Consider the following 27,931-nt stretch of genomic DNA (forward strand, 5'->3'; position numbering starts at 1 on the left):
TCTGCATTTTTTTTTTTTTAAGGAGAGGGGATAGTTTCCCTCTCTTTTCAATAATTGCATCAACATCGTCGGTATTACATGTCACGACACGTTTTCGCGACAACGTTGTACAAGAACAAAACGTTATACATAACGTGCATGGTGTACGTGAAACACTAAATGAAACATGAAAAAAAAACGTTGGAGAAACGTCGATGTAATAGAGAAATGTTGATGTAATGGAAAGGGAAAGGAATAAAAAACGTATATTACATATGTTTATTCATGTAATTGTGTCCACCAATTGAAAAGTTTGAATACATTTTGTAAAGCACAATGTCTATTCGTATGGTGTTGTCCACATTGAAAAGTATTAGTATCATCTAGTTTATTCAGATTATCTACGTTTTCGTAATCCACATCCAGGCTCTCGATATATGCGTATTCTCGCCGACTGTCCAGAAGCAATTCTCCCAGCCATTCTCGTTTCTCGTGCCCTTTGACGTACACAATCTCCTTGTTGTCATAATTTTCAGTACCCAGTACTGCAGTTGTAATCATTTGTTTCGCTTTCCGGTACGGAACTACTCCGTCGGTGCCCCATCTTAGCCCATGATGACAGGCAGTGAGCCAGGAAGCACAGGATCTTTCGGATTTCATCAACCAATCCCATGGCTGGGGATTGTCAAAGATATAATGCGCGAGAACGTTTCCCCCTCTTAACGCCGCAAATTCTTTTACGACGAAACCACTTATTCGTTCAAGGGGGAAACCTTGCAGATCCACGAACGTTGGTACGGACATGTCGCGGCTGAAACGAAGACTGTGGTTTACGTCGATGTATCGTAAAATATATATGCGTGAAATTAAGTGATTTTGCACACAATGTTTGTCAACGGGTTATACTCAATCACGCGATCGTGTATTATAAGACAATAGGCGCTACTATTTGCCGGCACGTTAGTATTAGTCTCGAATTCCAATCGCACGTCGATGGTTGCGCTTTAAATCGATTCGCTTTGTCGACAGCAGTCGATCACCGTGAATGGACCGTTGTATAGAAACTCCGTTATGGAGAGACTCGGCTGGAGATTCTCGTATCCGAGGTAGGCTCTGCAGAAACGCGTGTACATGTCGTACACAATAGCCCATCTGTTTTTACCATAATCCAAATTCATATCCTCTCTCGGATAACACTCAGAGTTCAGATAGAGTTTCACATTAGTCAAATTGCAATGATCGAATCGGCTCGAGTCCTCAGCCATGATATTTTTTCGACCGATTTGCAGAGAGAAGATGACGTATCGCGGCTTCTCGAGCTGAGTAGCGGTCTTGATTGCTCACGAATGTTTGGTAGTGCGTTGAAAAAGCGGATACTCGTACAAATTCCACGAGCGGAAATCCATGCTCAGGTAACGTCCGCTCTCCAATGTGCGGAGCATCGAAAGTTTATTTATCTCGCTCAATGACACATGTGGCATGCGCCATTGTATCTTAAACAACTAGAGCAAGGGTTGGGGGTACACGCGGCAACCGGATTGTCCTACCATACAGAACGTGGAAAGGTCTGTTAGATAAAAGAGCGGATTTCAAGCGATTCGTCCAGTCAACCGAAGCACCATCGTTACCGATTCATGACCTTACCGTGCAACTCGTGAAATTGCGTGATCAAAGTATTGTTAAATTATCTTTACTCGATGCATGTATTTACCTCAAGCCTACAACCATGCTATTCATGTTTGAACTAGAGCACTGTGTGGAGCACGTATATTATACGCTGCATCAAAGAATTGCAACCGCGACTGAGAAATTTAAATATTTTGTAACATTTCTGCATCAAAACTTTGCCATGAACAAACCAGACGCGACAGAACTATTGCGCAAATCTTACAATAAGAGTTCACAAATTGAGTGCGAATTAATAGCCTACGCTATTGATACTATTATATACGAAGCATTAACTACTTAATAGAATGGTTGTCCACGATGTATTACATACTCAATAAAAAAATTGTGAAACGTTTAAAAAAGAGTTTATCTCGTTATAATCCTTTCCCATATTATAATGCATATTAGTGTTACAAGTTGCGTTTAGTCTCTTATAAAATAGCCTTGACAGTGATTGTGTCACGCGAACGATAACATTCGACAGGGGAAGAATCGAGCATTGCCAAGGCCATGCCTGAGAGCTGCATCGGCAAATATAACTTGAATAAAGAATATCCTATATCTCTCGAACGGTAGGCTAGAAAACTATGAGACTTGAAAAGTTATGCGTATTGGAATACTGCCTTCCAATTGGATCCAGGAAGAATAAAAAATTAGGTAGAAAAAACAATTAATAATATAATTGCAAGCATAGAGTAGCGGCGTTTGCTTCGCCTACAATGTAATCATATATCTTTCGTCTTCGATGTAATCGTATACCTTTGAGATTAGCCGCCGTCAAAATACGCGATGCGACGGAGGATTCTCTCGCTGAGCGAGCTCTTCGTCACTCGCAATTATACCGTCGCGCAATTGGGTCGCGAGAAAAAAAATGGAGCAGGAATTCGTTCCATATATCGTTGTGGTGTCCACCATAAGTAGACAACGTATGATATATTACAGAAATTACATTGTTGTGGTGGATACCACAACGGGACATTGCGTGGTATGCATGGTACCGAACAATTGAAAAACTAATAGTAGTGTGGTGGTGGTGGTGGTGGTGGTGGTGGTGGTGGTGGCGGTGGTGGCGGTGGTAGTGGTGGCGGTGGCGGCGGCGGCGGCGGCGGCGGCGGCGGCGGCGGCGGCGGCGGCGGCGGCGGCGGCGGCGGCGGCGGCGGCGGCGGTGGTGGCGGTGGCGAAAGTGGTAAGTTTAAAAAATTTTCATTTTCTCTGTCCGCAGGGGGTTACAATAACATTTTTTGTTTTCTATTTTTCATCCGCGCGCGGCAGGAATCTTTTGGGTGGGATATACAATCTATTATATTTATTCTTTGCGTGGGCGGCGAACGCGGTCGGCGGCGGGCCCCGTGAAAATTGAGCGCGGAGAACCGCCGCAGAAAACGCCGCGGGGAACCGCCGCGGAAAACCGCCGCGGGAAACGCCGCGGAGAACCGCCGCGGAAAATACGCGCTGCGGTATTTTAAAAATACACGCTGGTTCTAATTGCGGGCTTTCCCTCTCTCCCCAACATCATCTTCATCCTCGGCGGTACATACCGCTCGGGTAACCCCCACCTGTCAATCAATCCCACCTCTAGTTCAGTGGGTGACACCACCCACTGCATCTTGAGGATCACCACCCCACTCCCTTTATCATTCCCCACTCTCGGGTAGGACCGCGGGCTGACTCCCACGCGCGGGTCAGTTTAGCGGGCAGACCCTCACCTGCCAGGTCAGTACAGCAGACTGACCCCCACCTCCCACGTCAGACCTCGCGGATCACCACCCACTCCGCGGTATGTACCGCTGGTACCCCCCGCGCCTACATTCCCCCCTCACCCCTCACCCCCCCTCATTTCCACATGGCTTTGAACCCGCCTAGTCTTACTACTGAGATTTACTGATTTCCCATAGCGATCACTCGTAACTTGCTACTTGCGTATACGTAACTATTTCACAAATAGACCCCCAGACACGTGGAAAGACAACGCGGAAAGCCAAAAAATTAGTAGTAGCAGTTAATAAATGACCGAAATCAGTAAAAGAAGCCATGGAAGACGAACCACCATATGACAAAGTATGGTTAAGACAATTTATAAAAAGGAACAAGAAATTTACGACAAAAATATCCGAAAAAAAGGCAGAAATTCTAGGCGCATATGTAAAAGAAGACACGAGAGAACACAGGTGCTAGCTACTTTCGTCGGGCAAACATCACCCATTAGAGGAGAAGACGAGGTGGACAATGAAACCCTTCAGCGAGAAGAAGAATGGAAAAGAAAATTTTAAGTGGTTATCGAGGAACGATACGAGTACGACAGTAATAAAGTACATCTCATCGACAAGTTTATCATAGGTGATGATGAAAATAAGCCTTCATACGAGGTAAACGTGGTTATTTACATTACGCTGAGCGAGCTCTTCGTCAGTCGTAATTATACCGTCGCGCAATTGGGTCGCGAGAAAAAAAATGGAGCAGGAATTCGTTCCATATATCGTTGTGGTGTTCACCATAAGTGGACAACGTGTGATATATTACAGAAATTACATTGTTGTGGTGGATACCACAACGGGACATTGCGTGGTATGCATGGTACCGAACGATTGAAAAACTAATAGCAGTGTGGTGGTGGTGGTGGTGGTGGTGGTGGTGGTGGTGGTGTCGGCGGCGGCGGCGGCGGCGGCGGCGATGGTGGCGGTGGCGAAAGTGGTAAATTTAAAAAATTTTCATTTTCTCTGTCCGCAACTTTGCCTTTTTTTTTAACAGGGGGAAAATGCTCATAGCTCCCCGGGTTGGCTAGACCACGGGAGTGTGGGACTCGGGACGCGGTACCCTTTGCCGGCACAGATCGCTTGCATAGCAGAAAAGTGGCGAGGCCCGGCCCGCCTACCCACTACAAACCTACCGAGCCCATCTCACCCCAGTGTTTGGAAGGACCGGGATATACGAAGGTATACTCTCAACATCCCTCCACAGAGGTTCGGAGCATGAAGCTCCCCGACGCGCCAGTTCGTCGATTTGGGAGTTGAGCTTTCCTGGCCCAGCCGATATACGTCGGCCGGTAGGGCCTAGCCCGACCCCGCGGGTGCGGATCGAGGCATCACGCACTCCCGCGCTCATTTAGGGCCATGGGGCCGCTCCCGACACATCGCCGGTGCGAGCCCCACGCCCAGGGACGAGCGATCGTTGCCGCCCACCCCACCTCCTCCCGTCCACGGCGCTCTACGTGGCCGGGCCGGGCGCCAGGGGAGAGAACATCTCGCCTAGCACCGGGCCCCATCAGCCTGGGCCCCATCCCGTTGCATCCGCCGAGCGCTAGGGGCAGCTATGGGGCGGGCACCCGAGGGCTGGCACTTATCGCCGCTTCCCCTTGCCGGGGTCGGGCGTCCCCGTGGAGGGCGCACTGGGCGCGCCTCCCTTAGGCCTCTCCTCCCGCGAGGCCTTACTCCCCCTCCGCTCCCTCTGCGGGAGTTGGGGGGGGAGGGATGAGAGAATCACCCGGCCATGGGGAGGTTCTCCCCGGAAACGTGACTACACACGCTGACCGCGTCCAAGGCGCCGGTCTCGTCGACCGGCGTGTCTTTGGCGGCGGGGGCTTCTCCCCGGACTCCGCCGAGTCCGAGGAGGCCCCCGGCAGCCGGGCGTCTCCCGCGGATGGTGCCCCAACGACACCCCCTCGGCGGCCTCGACCTCCGCCGGTCCGTCGCCTCCGACGGCCTGAGCGCCGTGAACAGCGCCGGCGTCCGGCGGTGACGGAGGCCGCTCCACCTCCATCTCCTCCGACCTCCCCGGATCCGGGGAAGAGGGAGGAGGCCCCCCAGCCCTCCTTGGCATGGGGGGTATCTTGGGGCAGCCCATACCACCAGGACGGTGGTTGGCCGCCCTGTTGCGGCAGGCACACTCGGGACAGTACGGCTGGTTCGCGCACCCAGCCCGAGTGTGATCCTCCCAGACGCAGTTAAAACAGCACCGGGCCCGGTCTGTGTAACCGGGACACCGATGCTGCATGTGGCCCTGAGCCAGGCAGCGGTAGCACCGCTGAGGAAGCGCCTTAAGCTCCTCCACGCGTACAACCGCCCAGCCTAGGGCCACTCACCTCACCTTGGTGAGCCTCGCAGCCGCCGCGATCGGGCACTGTGCGATCACAGAGCCCATGCTCCGGCGGCCGCGAGTAACCCTGCCGACTTTAATCTCAGCAGCGCTGCAGGCCCCGGCGCCTGCCAGCGCTGCCGCCACCTCCTCCGGCTCAGTGGAGTCGAGGAACCCGAACATCCGGACTCCCACCCTACGCATAGGGCAGGTAATCTTGATGCCCGGGCCCCCCGCGAAACGCATCATCTCGGCCGCGAGGCGCTCTGCCGCCGGCCGGCTCTCCGAGCCGGGGATCTCCAAAAGGACACCCCGACCTGAGACACCCTAAACTTGAGGCCCAATTCGGGCTGAGGGAGGATGTCCCTCAGGTCTATCGCCGCCCTGGACCTCCGCATGATGTCGGTGTAGGAGGCACACCCCGGCTCCACCGTGATCGCAACCACGGAGGACCTCGGGATCCGCCTCCCCACCGCACCCGGGACAGCGGTCGCCGCCCAAGACGGCGGCGGCTCCCCCCCTCCCCCAGGTTGACCCTCCTTAGGTCCACTTTTCTTTTTCTTCTTGCTGGGCTGCGACCCCGGAGAAGAGGGGGCGCGGCTATGCCGCGCCCGCCCCCACCGACGCACCAGCACCAGCAACGCTCGGCCGGGGAAGGGGACGACCCCGGCCGCTCTTTGAGGCTACAGGGGCGGGGGCCGGCTTCTTTGCCCCCCCCCGTTGCAGCCCACCTCTTCTCCTTTCGGCCCACCACGGTTGCCCACACCGGTCCGTCCGTCGACGGAGCCGGAGCAGGCGAGTCCGCGGAGCCGCTGGAGGGCTCGAGGACAGGGGGCTTTTCCCGCGGAACCCGATCCCCCCGACGTCCACCCCTCGTTCGTTTCGCTCCGGCGCCAGCCAGGAAGGAGGTCGGAACAGTCCCCTCCTCGATCCGCGCCAGGCGCCTCTCCAACTCCCCCACCGAGCCCGACAGCTGTCCCAGCAGCCTGAGCACCCTCTCCTCGAAAGAAGAGGGGTCGGGGGCAGGAACAGCCGCCGGAGTCGGCGGGGGGACGATCCTCCCCCATCGCTGCGGGACGCAGCCGAGGACCCCGATCCGAGCACAAGTGCCCGTCTCGCGACCCCCAGCTGGCCCCGCAGCTCCTCGACCTCGGCGCGGAGGATTCTGATTTCTCCTCGCGCGCCGCGGCCGAGACCTCGTCGTAGCCGTCATCTCGCCCAAGGCGACCCAGGGCCCGATAAGCCAAGGTCATGACCGCCTCTCGGGCGAGATGCGTGTTCTTTTTGATCTGCCCGGACAAAGCACCATGCATCCGACCATGCAGCCGAGCTTGATGCACTTTGTCCGGGCATTTTCCACCTCCCGCAGCCAACCGTCGGCCAAGCCGGCCAGATCGGTCGTCGTGCTGCGAGAGATGACCTCCAGCTCCCTGTCCAGCTCCCGTCTCTGTTCGGGAGTGAACAGTGTGGGGGGGAGGGGGGGATCTTGATGCGCTGCCGAGGTCGCGCATTAAATCTCCCCGGTGACGTCTCGCCCTCCGACTCAGAGTCACGTATGTTACGTTGGCTCTGAGTCGTCGGGCCCTAAACCTTTCCAAGGGTACCCTCTGGAGGCGGTCTTCCGTGTCCGCCCCGTCCGAGAGCGGAGACGGAGACCTGAAAGGTCCCCAGACGGGGACGGCCACGACCCCGCTTTCTACCCCGCCGTTCCCCGGATTCGGCAGGTAGTCCCGGAATATCCGGGGATACCACCACCTCTTCCGGAGGCTCGGCCGGGGGGGGCGACCGGAACCCTGGGGCCACCAGTCATCCCACCCTCTTTATTGTCGGACCAATCCATATCCCCGTCGGCGCCCTGAGGAGACTCACTGGGTGAGTTGGCCTCACCCTTGCTCCCCAGGCCACCCCCGCGGATGCGGATCGGCGAGCGTGAGCGCGATCGATGCTCCCCCATGTCCCTGCCAGGCTGTCCGGCATCCGCCATTCGGCGTCCGCCGAGCAATCGGCTCGGAGACAGGGAGCGCGATTGATGCGCTCCGCCACCAAGGCCTGGTCCCCCGGCATCCGCCTCGCGGCGTCCGCCGGGCGACCGGTCCGAAGACTCCCCAGGGGGAGGCACGGGGGCCTCGGCCTTATTGGCCGGTTCTACCCCGGGACGCCCGCCGGGCAGCGAAACCGTTCCATCCCCGGCGTCCGGGGGGGGGCACGGCTCGTTGAGCCGGCTCAACCCCACGCCCGTTCCCCAAGGAGGAGGCATGAACCTCCTCTTCCCAGGTGGAATAGTCCTCCGACCACTCATATGAATCGGCAGAGCTCCAATACTCCCGCCGCTCCCTGTCTCGCGCCTCAACTTCGAGCACATGCGCGCGCCACACCTGCCTATCGGTTGGCACATGGTCGCGTCCGAGTGTCCTCCGAATGACTCTCCGGAGGTACTTCCAACGCGCCGCTGAGTACGTTTTGCGAGGGCCGTACTCAGGGTCGTACACTCTGGTCTCCGCAGTCACCCTATGGTCGGCGGAGCCTGCAGGCACTCCGCTCGACCGCCCGTCGTTCGATGTCGACAAGGGGGGACCTGGGACAATAGCCCCCCCATGCCGGCCCTGGGGTGTCCGATCACCCCTGGGCGGTACTTTTCTTTTCTTTATGCCCATGTTAACCATAAATGGGGTCTTTTTTAACGAGGGGAACCCCACCCTTGCCCCGGAGGCTGTTCCGCAGCCTCGGGAGGCCCCAAAACGACTCCAGACCTCTACGGGGGTCCGCAACTTCGCCTTGCAGGGGGTTACAATAACATTTTTTGTTTTTTACTTTTCATCCGAGCGCGGCTGGAAACTTTTGGGTGGGATATACAATTTATTATATTTATTCTTTGCGCGGACGGCGGCGGGCCCCGCGAAAATTGCGCGAGGAAAACCGCCGCGGAAAACGCCGCGAAAAACCGCCGCGGAGAACCGCCGCGGGAAACGCCGCGAAGAACCGCCGCGGGAAACGCCGCGGAGAACCGCCGCGGGAAACGCCGCGAAGAACCGTCGCGGGAAACGCCGCGGAGAACCGCCGCGGGAAACGCCGCGGAGAACCGCCGCGGAAAATACGCGCTGCGGTATTTTAAAAATACACGCTGGTTCTAATTGCGGGCTTTCCTTCTCTCCCCAACATCATCTTCATCCTCGGCGGTACATACCGCTCGGGTAACCCCCACCTGTCAATTAATCCCACCTCTAGATCAGTGGGTGACACCACCCACTGCATCTTGAAGATCATCACCCACTCCCTTTATCATTCCCTACTCCCGGGTAGGACCGCGGGCTGACTCCCAACGGCGGGTCAGTTCAGCGGGCTGACCTCCACCTGCCAGGTCAGTACAGCAGACTGACCCCCACCTCCCGCGTCAGACCTCGCGGATCACCACCCACTCCGCGGTATGTACCGCTGGTACCCCCGCGCCTACATTCCCCCTCGCCCCTCACCCCCCCTCATTGCCCCATGGCTTTGAACCCGCCTTACTACTGATCTCTATTCTTGAAATAGTTGAGTATACGCAAATATCAAGTTGCGAATACTCGCAATAAAAAATCTCTAGAACGGTTTTTGACAGTCGCATACGCAACTTACCATTCGCAATGAAACGAATGGGTCATACCATACTTTTCTCTCGAAACGTATACGTTTGTGAGTGTTGTGAGTGGGATTCGGTCTTGAGCAACGGAGAGGAAAGATGAAGCCAGGAGAAGAAGAAGAGTGTTGTGAGTAATATAACTTTAAAAACTTACAAATTTTTAAATTTTAATATTATATAAATAATGTTTTTAAAAAATTAAATTTTCATTTAACTTAATTTAATCTTAACGCAACTTTTTACAAATTAATTTTTATTCGTGTAGTATTTAACGTAAATAAATTAATTTTATAAGCCATTAACTTTAGCTTAATTAAGTTTAAAGAAAAAATATATATATATTAACTTATCCAACTTTGGTTATGCGAATAGGAAAGACAGAGAAGAAGAATAGCATCATCTTTACATATACAGAAAAATATAATTATTAAAAATTGGTCTAGAAGACGTAATATTAAATGTGCTAGTTATAAATGCATTAGAAAATGCTGAAATAGCGGAACAACGAAAGAGAATATTCCATATTACAGATGATCCTTTTGAATTGCCTAATAATCAATTTATTATATTGTTTTGTTTGAGTAAAGCCGCAGCAAGTTACGTTATCAATGTTGTTGAACCACATTTAACTTCTCAAACAAGGATCCCTGCAATTGATTCAACAACTAAGGTATTTATTCTAAAATTCACAGCATACGTATATATAATACATATAAACAAAAATAACTAATAAACAGCTATTTTTATACAGGTTATGATAGCATTGAGATTTTTCGCGAGTGGTTCCTATCAAATAGATATAGGAAAAAATATTTATATGGCTGTCAGTCAACCCACAGTTTCCCGTTGCATTCATGAAGTAATAAATGCAATATCAAGACAAGAAATCATGAGCCAATGGAACAAATTTCCTTCTATTAGAAGTACAAATTGAAAACCACCGTTTTTTGTCAAAATTTGAGGATTGATTGTTGAAAAATGGTTACATACTTATTCTTGAAAGTATTGTCCATCGCTGGCCACTAGTTTCTCCCACCTTTCGGGCAGCATACGAATCCCGCGTCGAAAAAACTGCTCGTCTTTTGCGGCGATCCACGAATCGACCCAGTTTTTGGCCTCTTCGTAATAATGGAAGTGCTGCTCAGCCAGGCCATGCGACATTGATCGGAACAAGTGGTAATCTGAAGGGGCGATGTCAGGAGAATACGGCGGATAAGGTAAGACGTCCCATTTCAATGTTTCCAGATAGGTTTTAACGACCTGAGCAACATGTGGCCGAGCGTTGTCGTGCAGCAACATCACTTTTTCGTGTCTTTGCTCGTATTGTGGCCGTTTTTCCTGCAATGCTCGGCTCAAACGCATTAGTTGTGTTCGGTAGCGAGCTCCTGTGATGGTTTCACCCGGTTGCAACAGCTCATAATAAATCACGCCGAGCTGGTCTCACCAAATACACAGCATGAGCTTCGAGCCATGGATGTTTGGCTTGGCCGTCGATGTTGATGCATAGCCCCACGATTTTTATCGCTTTGGATTATCATAATGGATCCACTTTTCATAGCCGGTTACAATACGATGCAGAAAACCCTTCCGTTTTTGCCGTTGGAGCAGCTGTTCGCACGCGAAAAAACGCCGTTCGACGTCTCTCGGCTTTAATTCGTATGGCACCCAGTGTCCATGCTTTTGGATCATTCCCATGGTTTTCAAACGATGTGAAATAGCTTGTTGAGTCACGCCCAATGAATCTGCAAGCTCCTGTTGCGTTTGAGATGAATCTTCATTCAGTAATGTTTCCAATTGTGCGTCTTCAAACTTTTTCACCTGTCCGAGACGCTCCTTGTCTTCTACGCCGAAATCACCACTTTTGAAGCGTTGGAACCATTCTCGACACGTTCTTTCACTAATGGAAGCCTCACCATAAGTTTTTACAATCATTCGACGCGCCTCAGCCGCAGATTTTTTCGAATTGAAGGCAAAAAGCAAAACTTCCCGCAAATGACGCTTATTGGGCACAAATTTCGACATTTTCGATCACAAAAAAATATATAACGCCGATAAAAATTCACAACTGCAATGATAAGGAATTGTTGCCAGATGCCCAACCTTACATTTAAAATTTTTGATCTAACGTTTAGCGCCAGCATTTACCGCTGGCGCCATCTACTGGAAAACGGCGGTTTTCAATTTGTACTCCTAATACTTTTGCAGAATTGAATGAACTGTGAACACAGTAAGAATACAATTTTTCTATAGCATATAAATAAATATAAAACTTCTATATAATTGTTTGTAAACTTTTATACACTACATACATATAAATGTTAAATTAATATTTTTTTATTTCAGATTCTATAGAAGATTTGAATTTCCTGGCACAATAGGATGTATCGATTGCACCCATATTGCTATTTTTCCTCCAACAGGAAATAATAATCCTAAACATATATATGTAAACAGGAAGGCTATCACTCAATTAATACCCGGGTATTTTATTATTACTAGTTGTCCAACTAGTAATAATAAAATATTTATTATATGCATTTATATTCGAATTCACCGCTTATAAAGATATTAGTTGTGTTTTTCTCATTCTATCGTTATTCGTTAGCTGTAAAACAAAGATACAATGATAAAAAAGCTCTAACAACTCTATATATATAATATTTAAACCGAAGATAGATACATGTTTAAATCGTTTAAAGACAAAACAATATGCAACTGGACTTAAATGTACTGAATATATTGTCACGTATTAATACTGAATTTTATATAAATAAATATATATAAAATATAAACGTAGAATATATGCAGAAAAATATTAAAACACAACAGTTTTTTAAATTATTATTCAAGAAAATAATTTCTTATCATCTGTCGCTGTTTTCTTCTACCAGCTGCTGAATCAGGATTGATTCTTTGAATATTTCTTTTAGGATTATTTTCTCCATTTTCAATATTATTTCTATTAATATTCATTCCTATATCAGTAGAATGTATAAGCCGGTTCTAACCCAGGGATCTCAGGGGGTGCGGGGAAGGGGGGGAATATTTCGGGTCGCGCGGGAGGGACCTAACCGGCGATAAAGTCCCGCGGATGGACCAAACCGGGTGGGGAGGGGGAGGGGGGGCTTAAAACGGGGTCACACGTGTAAACCTAACCGGTAGTTCTGCGTAATCAATGTTTATATAAACAGAGATAACGATTCGAGGACCATGTTCTTGACCGACACCTTTGAAATGTGTCGCGTGGAGGCAACTGGCCATTTAATGTAAACATGGACCATGTACTTGTCACTCTGTTTACATAAACATAATAAATCACACCGCGAGGAGGTGAGTATGGCAGTACTTTGAAATCGGAAATGGTTCTGCGTAATCAATGTTTATATAAACAGAGGTAACGATTCGAGGACCATGTTCTTGACCGACACCTTTGAAATGTGTCGCGTGGAGGAAACTACTGACCATTTAATGTAAACATGGACCATGTACTTGTCACTCTGTTTACATAAACATAATAAATCACACCGCGAGGAGGTGTGTATGACTGTACTTTGAAATCGGAAATGTCTGTCATCACGAGGGGGATAAGCGATACGATGGCGAAGGGGTGTGCGTGGCTATTTCCGCGGGGCCCGCCGCCGCCGCCGCCGCGTGCGTGGAGGGGATGCGCGCTGTCTAACGCGGGGTCCGCTGGGGCGATCCGCCACCGCCGCTGGCACCACCACCATCCACCGCTGCTGCCACCCGCTGGCGCTTACGCATTCGCTCTCTCCGTCCCTCGCTCGCTTACTCGCTCGCTCGATTTTCCCGTACGCGGTAACGGGCATGCTTGCGCGTTTAGTCTCCCCCACCTCGCCACGCTTGTTTCTTTCACGCGCTCGCTCGCTCGCTCGCTCGCTTTTTCCATCCACTCGCTTCTATAGCGCGTTCGCTCGTCGTATGCGACCCATCCCCCCACCGAGCATCCGCTACCGCCCTACCGCTATCGCTGTTTTCACGATAATTTTTTTAATGAGGGGATTGAAGGAAAGGTGAATAAGTGATAGGAGAAAAAAATTGGTACATAAATTAAAATTCATATATGTATTTTGAAAAATTTTACACAAAAACAGAAAAAAAATTTTTGTATTAAAAAATTCTATAATAATAATTTTTTTCACCAGATCTCCTCCTGGTAGACCCGCTCTCCGAATAATATTTGAAGGTCCCATTGATCCTTCAGGTTCCACTCGTTGCAGACCCACTCTCTTTCATTATACCACTGGTCCCACTGACGGTACCAGCGCCTATATTTCGCATCGGATATATTGATAAATCCTGCTATCTCAATTTGGTCTCGAGAAATGTTCTGAAACAAAAGCAGGAAAAAACATTTAATATTACAATTGTACACATAAAATAGTAATTTAAAATTGATATAAATAATAAAACTTACGGGGTGGGGGCTGGTAATCCTTAATTCTAATAAGTGCCTTATCGGCACAACGAGTTGCTCCTCATTATGTACCATCAATCTCTGAAAAAAAATATTAAAAATGTAAAAACATATGTATATATTTTTTCAAAAATGTCAGGGTTAAAAAAGATGAAAAGAACTTACCGCATCCGCCGGATACGTAACTCGAATTACGTGAAATAATCTTTCCATTTTTTCGAAAAACTGAATACTGTTTTTAGTCTTTTTCACAAGAAGACTGTCTCACGACTGACTGACTCTCTGACTGCAAGCAGAGGTCTATGCAGTTCCTCCTCTTCAAAAATCTACGTCATATAAACAACTGAAGTATCCCCCGATTACTAATGTAAACTTTCAAAGAAAGAAACTCTTCTATAGTGCTCGCTCGCTCAATTTTCTCGTACATGGTCAAGCGTGTGCTTGCGCGTTTAGTCTCCTCCACCTCGCCACGCTTGTTTCTTTCGCGTGCCTCCTTCGCGTGTCTACTATCTCGCATATTATTTACTAAGAAAATAGGAAACAATGAATAAGGATAGATTTTCAAATACATTTTAAAGAGTTTTTTAAAATCATTTTTTATTGTTCATGTAATGCTTCGTTCACAATAGTATCAATAGCGTAAGCTATTAATTCACACTCAATTTGCGAACTCTTATCGTAAAATTTGCGCAATAATTCTGTCGCGTCTGGTTTGTTCATGGCAAAGTTTTGACGCAAAAATGTTACAAAATGTTTAAATTTCTCAGTCGCAGTTGCAATGCTTTGATGCAGCGTATAATACATGTGCTCGACACAATGTTCCAAGTTGAATATAAATAACATAGTTGCAGGTTTTAGGTATATAAATACAAGCATCGCGCAACGATAATTTAACAATATTTTCATCGCGCAGTTTTACGAGTTGCACGGTAAGGTCACGAATCGGTAACGATGGTGCTTCGGTTGACTGGACGAATCGCTCGAAATCCGCACGTTTATCTAACAGAGCTCTCCACGTTTTATAAGGTAGAACGATCCGGTTGCCGCGTGTATCGCCGAGCGATATCTCCACGGAGCAGGAAACAGATCCAACGTTGATCGCTACATCAATCCATTTGTAGGAAGTTGATGTTAGCGCAAACCTTCTACCCAAAATACGCGGCGTATACCGCGATTCCAAAGACGTGCTGAAAAAAAACGGAGAGATAAGTAAAACGTACAATAAATGTATAAAACGTAATTTAAATATAAAGATACTTACGATCTCTCGCACGCTTCAGTCTGGATTGGAACGTAATAGTTTGCCATTGTTTATACCGAGAGAGAGATGCGTTGTCTCAGAACCATTCAAACGAGCGACTGATTCAAAACTGATTATAAATTGCGACGTTTGTAGGAGGATTAAAGCTTCTGCAATTGTAAAGGAGTGGGGGATACTTTTCCCCTCTATCAAACAATTTCATCATCATCGTTATCGCTCGAACTTGTCACGACACGTTTTCGCGGTCTGGCAACGTTGTACATGAAACGTGAAATATGACGTACATGAAACATGATGTACATGAAACGTAAAACATGACGTACATGAAACATGACGTACATGAAACATGACGTACATGAAACGTGAAACATGAAAAAAACGTTAATCTAAACATGAAAAACGTTAAACTAAACGTGAAAAAAACATGAAAAACGTTAAACTAAACGTGAAAAAACATGAAAAACGTTAAACTAAACGTGAAAAAACATGAAATAACGTTAAACTAAACGTGAAAAACGTTAAACTAAACGTGAAAAAACATGAAATAACGTTAAACTAAACGTGAAAAACGTTAAACTAAACGTGAGAAACATGAAACGTGAAACGTTACGTACATGAAACGTGAAACATGACGTACATGAAACGTGACGTACATGAAACGTGAAACATGACATACATGAAACATGACGTACATGAAACGTAAAACATGACGTACATGAAACGTGAAACATGAAAAAACGTTAATCTAAATATGAAAAACGTTAAACTAAACGTGAGAAACATGAAAAAAACGTTGGAGAAACGTAGATGTAATGGAGGGGAAAAAAAAATGTATCTCGTATATTACATATGTTTATTTTTGCAATTGTGTCCACCAATTGTAAAGTTTGAATACATTTTGTAAAGCACAATGTTTATTCGTACGGTGTTGCCCACATTGAAAAGTATTAGCATCATCTAGATTATTCAAATTATCCACGTCTTCGTAATCCACATCCAGGCTCTCGATGTATGCGTATTCTCGCCGATTGTCCAGAAGTAATTCTCCCAGCCATTCTCGTTTCTCATGTCCTTTGACGTATACAATCTCCTTGTCGTCAGGATTTTCAGCACCCAGTACTGCAGTTGTAATCACTTGTCTCGCTTTCCGGTACGGAACCACCCCGTCGGTGCCCCATCTTAGCCCATGATGCATGGCAGTGAGCCAGGAGGCGCAAGATCTTTCGGATTTCATCAACCAATCCCATGGCTGGGGGCTGTCAAAGATATAATGCGCGAGAACGTTTCCCCCTCTAAGAGCAAATTCTTTTACGACGAAACCTCTCAATCGTCCAAGGGGGAAACCTTGCAGATCCACGAACGTCGGCACGGACATGTCGCGGTCGAAACGAAGACTGTGGTCTACGTCGATGTATCGTATAATATATATATGCGTGGAATTAAGTGATTTTGCGCACAATGTTTGTCAACGGGTTGTATTGAATCACGCGATCGTGTATTATCAAGCAATAGGCACTAGTATTTTCTGGTACGTTATCCTTTGTCTCAAATTCCAATCGCACGTCAACGGTTGCGCTCTTGATTGATTCAACTTGCCGACTACAATCTATTATTATGAAAGGACCGTGACGTATAAAATTTGTCACTGTGAGATTCGGCTCGAGATACTCGTATCCGAGATAAGTTTTGCAGAAACGTGCATACATGTCGTACAGAATAGCCCATCTATTTTTACTAATATCTAAATTCATATCTTCATAAGGAAACTATCAGAGTTCAAGTACAGTTTCACGTTGATTAAATTGCAATGGTCGAATCGGCTCGTGTCCTCGGACATGACGTTTTTTCGAATGGTTTGCAGAGCAAAGATGACATATCGCGGCTTCTCGAGTTGAGTAGCGATCTTGATAGCCCACGAGTGCTTGGTCGTACGTTGCAAAAGCGGATACTCGTAAAGATCCCACGAGCGAAAAGCCATGCTGAGGTATCGTCCGCTCTCCAATGTGCGCAGCATCGAAAGTTTATTTATTTCATTCAGTATTACGTGCGGCATTCGCCACTGAATCTTAAACAATTCTATCACAGGCTCTACCGCTGAATTGCCCTTTAGGCAATTGTTATAGTTGCGCGCTCGTATCAAGATCAATTCGTGACGAGCGTTGATCACTACTCGACGGTAATCCTCGCAGAATCCCAACAGCACGTAAAGCGGAATGCAAAAGTTGAAGTAGCCATCAGCGGTAGTCAACTGTTCTTCCCAGCCAGCATTTCGCAAAATCACGCTTTTGTCGGATGACAGCGTTACATAGTTTTTGAGTGAGTTAGTTATATCCTTGTTTCTATTACGATCAATCTCGACACCGTCGAGTTCATATCTTATCTCATCAAACATAAACGCAACACAATTATTTCCCAAAACCACGTCACCGTTGACCTCCTCAGGTTTCTTCTTTTTAGTCAGCCTCCCTTCGACATATAGAAAGCTCTCGTACGGCAATGTATACAAATCCTGTTGCTGTATGGGTATTCTTATCTCGTCGCTGTGCCCGTACGTTGTGTTTGCATACGGCGAATAAGCATGAGTCTCAATCTTGACAATTCGATCGTCAAAGATTGGCTCGTCTCCGATATTTAGAATATCAGTCATTTTTCTTTTTTAATCAAGATTGTCGTACCGCGAATCCCAGTGATTGTAAAAATTTAACGTTTGATACACTGAGCTTCTTTCGCTTCTCAGTTGATCGAGTCGGATTATCAATCGATGATGATGATGATGTCACCGGTCTTGTAAAGAATGCGTTATCTCTCTTTGCTCGCTCAGCTCCACTCAACACAAGCATCTCATGTATCGCGTTATCGTTTTCGAACGTGCAACCTGACGGTAATTTTCTCCCCTCGAAAATCCAGCAATCGTCCGTTTTGATCGACAATGCGTATGGTAAGATCCGTAACGCTTCGTATGATCACTGGCAAGTAAATGACTGTTGCAGGCCTTTCACTGAGCTTATATCCTGAAGGCACGCTCGGAGAAAATTCATGAATCGTATGCACACGCGCACCGTTATTGTATGCACCTGCGGTGATACTACATTCGACGCGGATAATATTTACGTTCATAATATTAATTGACATGTCCGATTCGTGCCATTTACGTGGATGCAGTATACGCTTCGAGAATCCCAGCAGCGATCCAATGCTGTTGGCTTTGTTAAAGTTTATTTTGTAAACGCATTTAATTTCACATTTCATCGTGTTATGATTAGCTCGAATCACTATCGCTTCCTCGCTGTCATCATTGATCACGCCGATATCGCCGTGGACAACTAGCGTGTCACCGGCATCTGGCGCGTTGCGTCGTGGACGTTTCTGCGAGATTGCGCGTTTCAAAAATTCGTTAATGGCCGGCAACTCGTACGATCCCTCGGGTATCGTAATCTCCACATCGTCTTTGCCGAAATAAAATTTATTGTTTGAGGCGTTCACGTTCGGTATCGTGTTATAAGTTTCAAAAAGCGTTAAACCGAGTTCGTATTCGGCATCGGTCAAATCTATCGCCGGAGAGTAATTTGCAGCGAGAACGCTGCTCTTTCCGCTTAGCGTTAGCGTAAACGACATGATGGAAAAAGCGTTCGACGAATACTGAGACTCTTCAACACCTCATCGATCTTTTTAAAAGTCAACAGTTTGTAAAAATCTCAGGCACATTTGTCCGCAGAAATTTTGATTGTATGTCTGATAGGACGTTTGATTGTACTCTATCGTAATATTGCTTCCGAAATATCACACCAACTCTCGAGGCGGTCGAAGATTGCCAAAGCTGTCGAAATACACAACGCGGTTGCCCCTCTTTGCGTAAGCCACCCAGTGCGTGCCAGGGCCCGTGGTATCGTCCAAATTAACGATACCGCTCTCGTTTCGACGTACGCCACTCGTCGGTAAAGCATTACGCATGTACACACCTCTAAAATACGGTATGCGCATACGTCTTGCCAGCTGGTTCAATTGCACGTCGGTGGTCACGCCCGCAGGCATTTTTATCGTCTTTTCGACGTTTTTTTTTTCTCTTAGTTGATACGCCCTGTCCGCGTTTATACGGCCCGAGATAAATTCCTCGTCCGTATTTATAAGGTGCCAAGTATAGACCGCGACCTTGTTCCATCGCGCGATTGTGACGTTGCAGTTCTTCAAGTTGACGTCGCGCATCTTTGCGGGCGCTTACCGCTTTCGCTACATTTGCAGCTCCACCAATCAAAGATCCTAGAACGCCCAACATTGGTAGAATCGGTAACATGCCGCCTCGTTTTGCCGACGGAAGTACTCGTTTTTTTTTTTTTTTCGTCGTCGTCGTTTTCCTCTTTCTCGTCTTTGCATTCATACCCATACCGATCTTGGTCTTGGCCTTCATCGCTGCCCAGATAGCTGCAGCGGCGGCTCTCTCGCCCAAAGTCGAGTCTCTCGCGGTAAAGCGTTTCCGTGCTGACGCTGCGAGTATATCGTCAGCAGCGTGTCTATCGACGAGTTCGTTACTCTTAGAATACGCAATATCGTGTTCGCGGCACTCTGCGTCCAATGGATTTACGCCCGTGTCGCCTCTGGCTAATCGTTTCTTCAGCCGAGTGCCCGGACCGCAAAACTGGTAACCGGGGATATGTAACTCGAAAGGAAGCGCGTTTATCGCTCGATTCAGCAAACTTCCGGTTTTGTTCGACGCTGACATTCGCTGCAATCTTTTATCCTCGGTGCAGGGCCGTCGATGTGCGTACGCTGCCAAGGTTGATTATAATGCTCGTCGCAGCGACGATAAGTTTAAACTACCGGGTCCACCTGTATATGTTTCGGAAGCCGTTCCCAAACGTGGTCGATGTAATTACCGTACACGCGTAATAGTACGACTTTAGGTATATATTGCAACTGCTCAGCGCTTAGGTCCAGAATATCGCTGGGATGTGACAGCGCGAGAAACATTTTTGATACTGAGCTACTCAAGATTTCACACATCTATAAATAGGCCCTCGACGCGTCACGCGAGTTTAGTGTGAAACATGAAATTCGTGCGGCAGTCGCTGACGATACGCGTCACAAACTGCGACGAAAAATTGCAAATGATGGGGGACAACGCGCAGTTGCGGAAACACGGTGAAATGCTACCATCCGCGCAATAATTGCGGGACCATCTTCGTGCGGCAAAACTAATGTTCTGATAAGCCTGCTCGAGAGTCCGCATGGTGTACGTTTCGAGAATGTTTATATTTATTCCAAGTCGCTGCAGCAGCCTAAATATCAATATCTCGAAAATCTGTTGAAATCGATCGATGAAATCGGCTACTTTACGTTCTCCAATAATAGCGACGTTATTCCACCGAGCGAGGCGCTTCCAAATTCAATCTTCGTCTTCGACGACGTTGCGTGCGATAAGCAGGATGCGGTGAGAGAATACTTTTCAATGGGCCGCCACTCGAATGTCGACTGCTTTTATCTTTGTCAAACGTACGCGAGGATACCTAAACATCTGATACGCGATAACGCCAATCTCCTAATTCTGTTTAAACAGGATGGTACCAACCTCAAACACGTTTACAACGATCACGTAAACACCGACATGTCGTACGACGAATTTTGTGCTTTGTGCCGTGCTTGTTGGCAACAAAAGTATGGATTTCTAGTGATAGACAAGGACAGCGCGCTTAGTAACGGACGATACAGAAAAGGATTTAACGAGTTCGCGGTACCGCAAAACGATTAGTCATTATCGATACGTCAACGTTGAACGTTAACATGGCGGAAAATAACAAAGATATACGCAAGCGTGAGCAACTCGCGAGGGAGATTGAAAAAACGAGCGATGCGATCCGCAAGAAACATCGCGCTTTAAAAACCGGCAGGATCGAGGAGGAAATTGCAATGGAGAGACGTTTCAAGCCCATCGTCGCACCTCTGAAACAGATTGTCGAGGAATCTCAGCCGATTAAAAGAAAAGAAGAAATCAAGGAAGAAAGAATAATTAAGAAAAGACCGAGCGACGACGATGATGACGATGGTGCATCTTACGAATTGTCGAAAGCAACATCGAGCAAAAAGCAACGTTTTGAACAAGCGTACGACGCAATGGATTCACCAGCGATAACGTCAACACCGCGTACGATGATTGGTCCTGCAACATTAACTAACAAGGCTCTCGAGGACGTTTTCGAAACCACAGACGATTCGTTTGGAACGTCTGTTCAACATCAGATGCAAACGTTGGAAGGTCGAAAAACGTTGTCTGAGCATTTTGGTCCGCTCGGTCAAAAGTACATTGGAGATTTCTTCAGCGGTGGTGGAAAAGAGAAAATTATAGACACCGTGTATGGTGTTCGTCTCGACAAGGATGGAATGATGCTTGGTAATAAAAAGTTTGACGTGGACATCAATGATAACATAATTATCGATGGCGTGCGATACGCTGGCACACCCGGTCTTTACGAGTTGATTTTTAAGAGACTCCCCGATGATTTTCTTTATAAGGAGGACGATTTGCAAAAGTACAAGAGCATATTGTTGACTACAAACGTACATAGACGTAATTACACCGCGGAGAGTCGACTACGAGGCAACAAAGAATACAAGTATAGATACGTGATCGCACCATTGATGTCAATCGAATCTACACTAAAGAGAACGAATAAATCCGGAAAGGGATTACCTCGCGCTATGATACTAAACGACAACGCGATTGATTACGTGCACTGGGACGATCCCAACGAATTAGTAGATCGTCTACAATTGCTAGACGCTTCACATCGAGCGGGCAACGACGCTCACGGCAACGAGATGTTGTCCATCGTGGAAAAACTTCGTGAAGCTGGCATAATTATAAATTAAATCGTATACCCACGAAACGAGTCAGACGGAGGTTGATTTTGTTTGAGAAGGACGTGCGATAGACGACAAAAATGAGCAGCAATGAACGTCGAAAAGACGGTTACGAACGTTTAACGAATGACTTTCAACGATTCTTAAATAAAAATCGGACGTTTCAAGAACGGTTGTCAGACAATTATCGATCGGCTCAGGATCGCTATGAAAAGACACAAGAACGAGTGAAGGATGGTTATCGAATGGCCGTAGATCGAGTCAAAAATGAGTATGAAAAATTATCTAATCGACAGAAACCGGAAGACAAAGAAAAGTTATTAAAGGAAGACAGAAAATACTGATAAATAGAGAAAAAACGTTTTTTTTTAAACAAAAGTAGAGGAACTTTGCAATGCCGACATTATAAATTACATCGTGTAACCGCTAAACGAGTCAGTCGTAATGTAATTCGTTTACGCGCCGAAATATGAGTTCATCGAAGAAAACAATAAGCTCCGAGAGGCGAGGAATCGTCGAAGAATTATACGCGTCAGCTAGACGCAATTTTCCTAGAAGACGTGTTATAATCAAAGGATTCAACGATCTTTGGCAAGCTGACATCGTCGAGATGCGTCCCTATTCAAAGTACAATAGAGGTCATAATTACATACTTACCGTCATCGATGCGTTGAGTAAATACGCCTGGGCAGTACCGCTCAAGAGCAAGGCCGGGCGTGAGACGGCTGACGCAATCGCCAAGATAATTCGAGAGAGCGGAAGATGCCCGAAAAATTTACAAACGGATATGGGAAAGGAATTTTATAACGCCGATGTGCAAAAAGTCTTGAAAAAGCATGACATTAATCATTATTCTACATATTCGGTTTTAAAAGCATCGATAATAGAGAGATGGAATCGCACACTTAAGAACGATATGTGGCGTATGTTTACACTTAACTGGTCGCACAAGTGGGTCAACGAGCTGCCGCGTCTGGTGTCGGATTACAACAACCGCAGGCATCGTACTATCGGCATGCGACCAGTCGACGTTAATTCGGAAGTTGCTGAAAAACTCCTGGGCACTGTATATTCTCACATAAAAATCATGGGACCCGCGAAATTCAAAGTAAACGATTCGGTGCGCGTGAGCAAGCACAAAACGACATTCTCTAAGGGGTACACCCCCAATTGGACCACCGAGGTGTTTAAGATCGTTAAAGTACAGCGCACTAATCCCGTAACTTATCTCCTGGAAGATTATCGCGGTAAACAAAGAGGGGTGCCTTCTATGAGTACGAGTTGCATCGCACGACTCATCCAAATGTATACCTTGTAGAGAAGATAATAAAGAAGAAAGGAAACAAGGTTTACGTCAAGTGGCTGGGATTCGATGATTCGCACAACTCATGGATAAATAAAAAAGATGTTATTTGATTTATTTCAATTAAATATGTATATATCATATAAGCGTTTACAAAATATATAAAATGAATACAAACAATTTTTAGGTCTTTATTCTTCTTCTATCCTTATTAATACAAAATGTCATATAAAAATTTTTATTAAAAAACGTGTATCTAAAATTTGAAAAAATATCAAAAATATCTTATTCATAAAACGTCAAATATATATTAAGCGTGTAACATATATGAAACAATACATAAGATGTATAAAATGAAGCATACAGAATATAAAACAAAGTATAAAGTATGAATAACGTACTTATATAAAATATTACTAGCATATTAAACGTGTAAGAAATACAAAAGAAATACAATAAAAGATTAAAATGCATAATATTTGTAAAAATGTGAGAACATCTTATGATTATAATTGTATCTGCCAATGTCCCCATGGTAATGTATTTGTTAATGATGATGGAACAAGGTATCTTTTATCATCATATGGCGAGAGCGCCACTTTGGATTCTGAAACTGTAAACACTTGATGCAGCTTCGAACGTATACACGATTGGCTACGAGTTATTTCTATTTCATCGTTCAAACATCGCATATAATCTTCAAAAGTAATAGTTCGCGCTACTACATTGTTTTTCACACCTTTCGCTTTTTTGGTCCTTTATACCATCTACTTTGATCGCGTACATCTTTGCTCTAAGCCCTACAAATTCGGTCATGATCGCACCGTTGTTTTCATCTTTCATTAGACCGAGGACTTTTTTATTCGCGAGAGGCATACCGTACGGGTTGTCTGCGGGATAATCGCTTGTATCATATTTCGCTATATCACGTTTCATCGTTGAATAAATATCATCGCACTCGAGGAAATAAACAAGACTATCAGTATCTGAATATAACAATTTGCACTTGTCTTTATATAGCGGAAACATATATTCGTGATGAAATTCGTACAAGCAGATTTTTGATATGTCAAGTATGCACATACCCACATAAATCGGCTTGTTAAACTTCACCTCGAGTTTACGCAGTTCGACGGCAACTAAATTTTCCGCAAAGACGCTGCGGCTGTGAAAATTTGGTTTAGCGATTATTGCCTCTGCACCGTAACGTCCTTCCCATTTTGTCAATAATTTTACGTCTACGTGATTTCGTACGTTTTCCATAGTTTTTCCAAACACGGCGTTGTTCATCAATTTGTACAAATTCTTTTCGAAATCATTTTTTGCATTCATTCTAAATTTTGTGTTCAATTCTATATAATCGCGAAGCCATGGAGATTGAGCAAACTGTAATACGCGATGAATTTTTGTTACGTTAAGCCCATTGCGCGTGCATTATTGCAAATAACGGTAATGTATCACATACCGCTTTTTATCGTACAACGTTGCGAGAAGTTTTTTCTGCCGTGATCCTGGCGGTTTATCGTGTGTAGGGCAGAAAGGTAAGTCAGTGTGTCGATCGTGCAGACATTGTGGATATGTGAGATCGACTTCTAGCACATACCCAGTGGGCGAATCCGAAGCGATCGCGTTCACGTCAAAATTGTCAACGTTTTCGATCCATTGAAACTCACCGTATGGTAATGGTTGACACATCGCAAAACCATACATATTGTTTATGTCAAAATACATATGACGATGGTTTCGATGGATCGTAAGAACGCATGTACTTATTATTGGCTTTAGCATATCTACCGGAGCATTGACTCAAACCACCGCGTATACCGCGTTCTATAAATAAGATCATGTCTATATCGGTGAGCAACTCAAATCTTACGCGTGTTAGTTTCAACATTGCATCCCAAGTGTAGCCTGGCAATGTGTAATAATGCGCGGGATCAAGACCATAACTATTAATGCTACTTTCGCGGAAGTTTTGAAAAATATCAGCCAATAATAAGACATCGGTCTTGAGATATAGATTGCTGTATTCACCCAGGGTTTTGATTGAAAACCACTGCCAAACTTTCTGAGCATGAGCATAATCTGTCTGTGATACTGTCTGCTTGGTAAGAGAACTATAAAATTATTCACGCGGTGGCAGTTGCGTTTCATACAGTTTGTCAACATTATCCACGTATTCGTATGGAAAGACACCTTTGCGTGTCAACAATTCAAAGTCTTCGTTTGATAACGAGGAAAATTCCGAATGAGAAATTTTTAATTTATCAAGACTTAAAAAAGATGCCAATTTGTCAAGACTTGAACTTAAAAACTTGTACGAATCGATGAACCGTAGCCGTATATAATTTCGTGCATTTTTGAAAATTATGTCTTTATCACAAGTATTTTCAACATATTTGGTAAAAGATATATATTTTTCTTTATTTATCGGTAGTAAATCGATTTTGCCTTCGAACGTGGTGGCAATTTCTTTTATGATGAAATGTGCATCGTAACCAGATAAATTATGAAATACGATCGGAATAACGTATGAATTTTTGTAATTTAAATTACAATCTGAATGAGCAGGACCACGGTAAGACCTTGTCAAATGGCAATGATCGCGCACACGTATACTATTCGGTGCGAACGGTTTTTCACAGATATGACAATTCCTCGCGTTACTGTATGCCTCTTGCTGCTCTTTAGTTAATGATTCCATAGGAACATTGGCAGATATTCTGGCTTTCACGCTATGCGCCAGGTTTTCAAATTCTTTCGCGAACCACACGACGCAATCGTTATCGCGACGAAAGTGATACTCTGACAACGCGTCGTCGTATGAGCACTTAACATAATATGCTATACTAAATACCTCGTGATGCTGATACGGGAAATTTGAAGTGTTCTCTGTTCCTGGGTCAATCTTCCGCAGTACGCACTCCAAATCTGAATAAACAACAAAGGGTACACGCTCCTTGTTGTTGTAATGATCGAATTCAAGCCACTTGTTATCCTCGCTCGGTAGTAGAACGGCGCAGTCGTTTAATTGCTGACAATCCTTTTTTTTTTTTTTTTTTTTGACGGAGGGGAAATGCGTTACCGCATACCCCAGGCCCCGGGGGAGGCCTGGCGGTTATGTGGGGCATACCCACTAAAACCCCTCCGGGTGTCCGGCTCTGGTCCTTGACTGCGGGACTCCGGGAACGCGTGCAGCATGCTTCCGGAGCCCCCCGGACCGGTCGGCCGAGGCCGACTCAGCACGCCGGGGGGACCCTGATACAAGTCCCCCGGCAGGGCCGTGAGGCCAAGCCGGCCTCAGGTCGGGGGAGAGGGACACCAGCCCTCCCCCGCCTCTTCCCCTTGAGGTGTTTACGGGGTAAAGCCCGGGGGTCCGGCCCCCCGGCCAGATGTCCCGGGCCCCTACGCGCCGGACTAGTCCGGCGCGGCGGCTTCTCCTTCTCAGTGTTGGGAGGGAGGAGGTAGGAAGAAGTTCCTTCCACTCCCCCACCAGCACCCCGGCGAGGCGCTAGAGGGGGAGCGATGGCGCGTAGTAGCGCACGCGATCGCTCCCCCGGACCGTTAGGTCAGATCTGCCTCGCCAGGCCCTAGCGCGGGGGCCCTCCTCCCGCGGCTGCGCGTCCCAAAAGCTGGGCCGGCAGCCGTAGGGGAGGAGGGTCGCTCCCTTTCTTCATTCCCGTGGCGGTCGCCGTCGTCCCTCTCCTCCACGATAGTGGGGAGGGAGGGGGCGACCGCCACGGCTCTTCTGCCCCGCCGCCGCCCGGTGGAACTCCGGGCCGGGGGGGCCACTTCTTCTCCGTCGGGGCGGACGGGGCGGGGGCCGAGACGAATTGTGACCCCCGTCTCCGCCGCCCCTTCTGTTCCTCGCATCGCCTGGGGGCATACGGCCCCCAGGCTGACGCTCCCGCACCTTTTCAGCCTCCTCCTTCTGCAGCATGACTCGCTCGCAGAAGGAGGAGACCGCCTTCCAGGCGCTCTCCCTGCCGACCATCTGACTAATGATGGCATTGACTAATGATGGCATTGCTGACAATCCACTTTGTGTGACTGCAACTTTTCTTCTGAGCTGAAGTAATGCAGACAACTATAAAAAAATAGAAGACGATTTTTTAAAATTAAAACAATTTTTATAAGTGATAAATATTTTTTTTTAACAGATTTTATTATTACACTTACCGATCACAGATGAATTTCTTGTGTTCGTTTTTGCTCAGCTGTGAACTGACCAGTCGTGATAGGTTCTTAATCCACGCAAAGTGGCCGAGGCTGTTATCACGTTCATCTTCCAAGTACAGTAGATTGGCATGCTTCTCCTTCTTATCCTTGGTGAGCCTTATCGGGAATACGCCTAGTTTCTTTTCTTTTCTGTCGAATTCGGTACCGTACACATTTACCGACATGTCGTTTAATCGTTCAAATTTTCCAATGTCTTTTATGTTCATTGGAAACGTTATGTCACTAACATTTAAAACAGTCGAATAATGCGGATATGACGACTCTCGGTCTGCATGTCTTTCGACAGGGTACAGAGCGGCCACTACCGACCACGCGAAACACGCATTGTCTTTCGATTGCACATTAATCACGGCACGTTTATTCTTTATTCCCCGCGGCAATTAGATGCAACATCCCACGTGCATGAGATTATGTTTATTAATGTTTACCGTTAAATTCAGTATTCGCATAAGAGCCCAACCACTATCGCGTTCTTGGAACTCGTCGAGCATCGCCAACGTGACA

At 46.7% G+C, this 27,931-nt stretch overlaps 1 protein-coding gene across 2 annotated transcripts; it reads right to left on the bottom strand.

Moving 5' to 3' along the window:
- Nucleotides 1-12,981: 12,981 nt before the first annotated feature.
- LOC120357536 lies at nt 12,982-14,228 on the bottom strand. 2 transcript variants are annotated; one of them, XM_039448180.1, is made up of 3 exons: nt 13,938-14,228; nt 13,773-13,853; nt 12,982-13,685 (listed from the first exon to the last, which is right to left on the bottom strand). In XM_039448180.1, exons 1-3 carry the CDS (start codon nt 13,983-13,985, stop codon nt 13,494-13,496), a joined length of 321 nt encoding a protein of 106 aa, XP_039304114.1. In that variant the 5' UTR covers nt 13,986-14,228; the 3' UTR covers nt 12,982-13,493. The 2 variants fall into 2 exon arrangements, with proteins under 2 accessions (XP_039304114.1, XP_039304113.1); XM_039448179.1 differs by having other exon boundaries at nt 12,982-13,853.
- Between the last annotated feature and the right edge of the window lie 13,703 nt (nt 14,229-27,931).

Source organism: Solenopsis invicta, chromosome 4 (assembly GCF_016802725.1).
Source record: "Solenopsis invicta isolate M01_SB chromosome 4, UNIL_Sinv_3.0, whole genome shotgun sequence".
NCBI lineage: Eukaryota > Metazoa > Arthropoda > Insecta > Hymenoptera > Formicidae > Solenopsis > Solenopsis invicta.

What these genes read in the sequence shown, in the direction of transcription:
- LOC120357536 (XM_039448179.1), bottom strand. Translation starts at nt 13,985, where the DNA reads ATGGAAAGATTATTTCACGTAATTCGAGTTACGTATCCGGCGGATGCG. An exon ending in TTACGTATCCGGCGGATGCG is followed by an intron (nt 13,854 to 13,937) that starts GTAAGTTCTTTT and finishes ATTTTTTTTCAG; the next exon opens with AGATTGATGGTACATAATGA.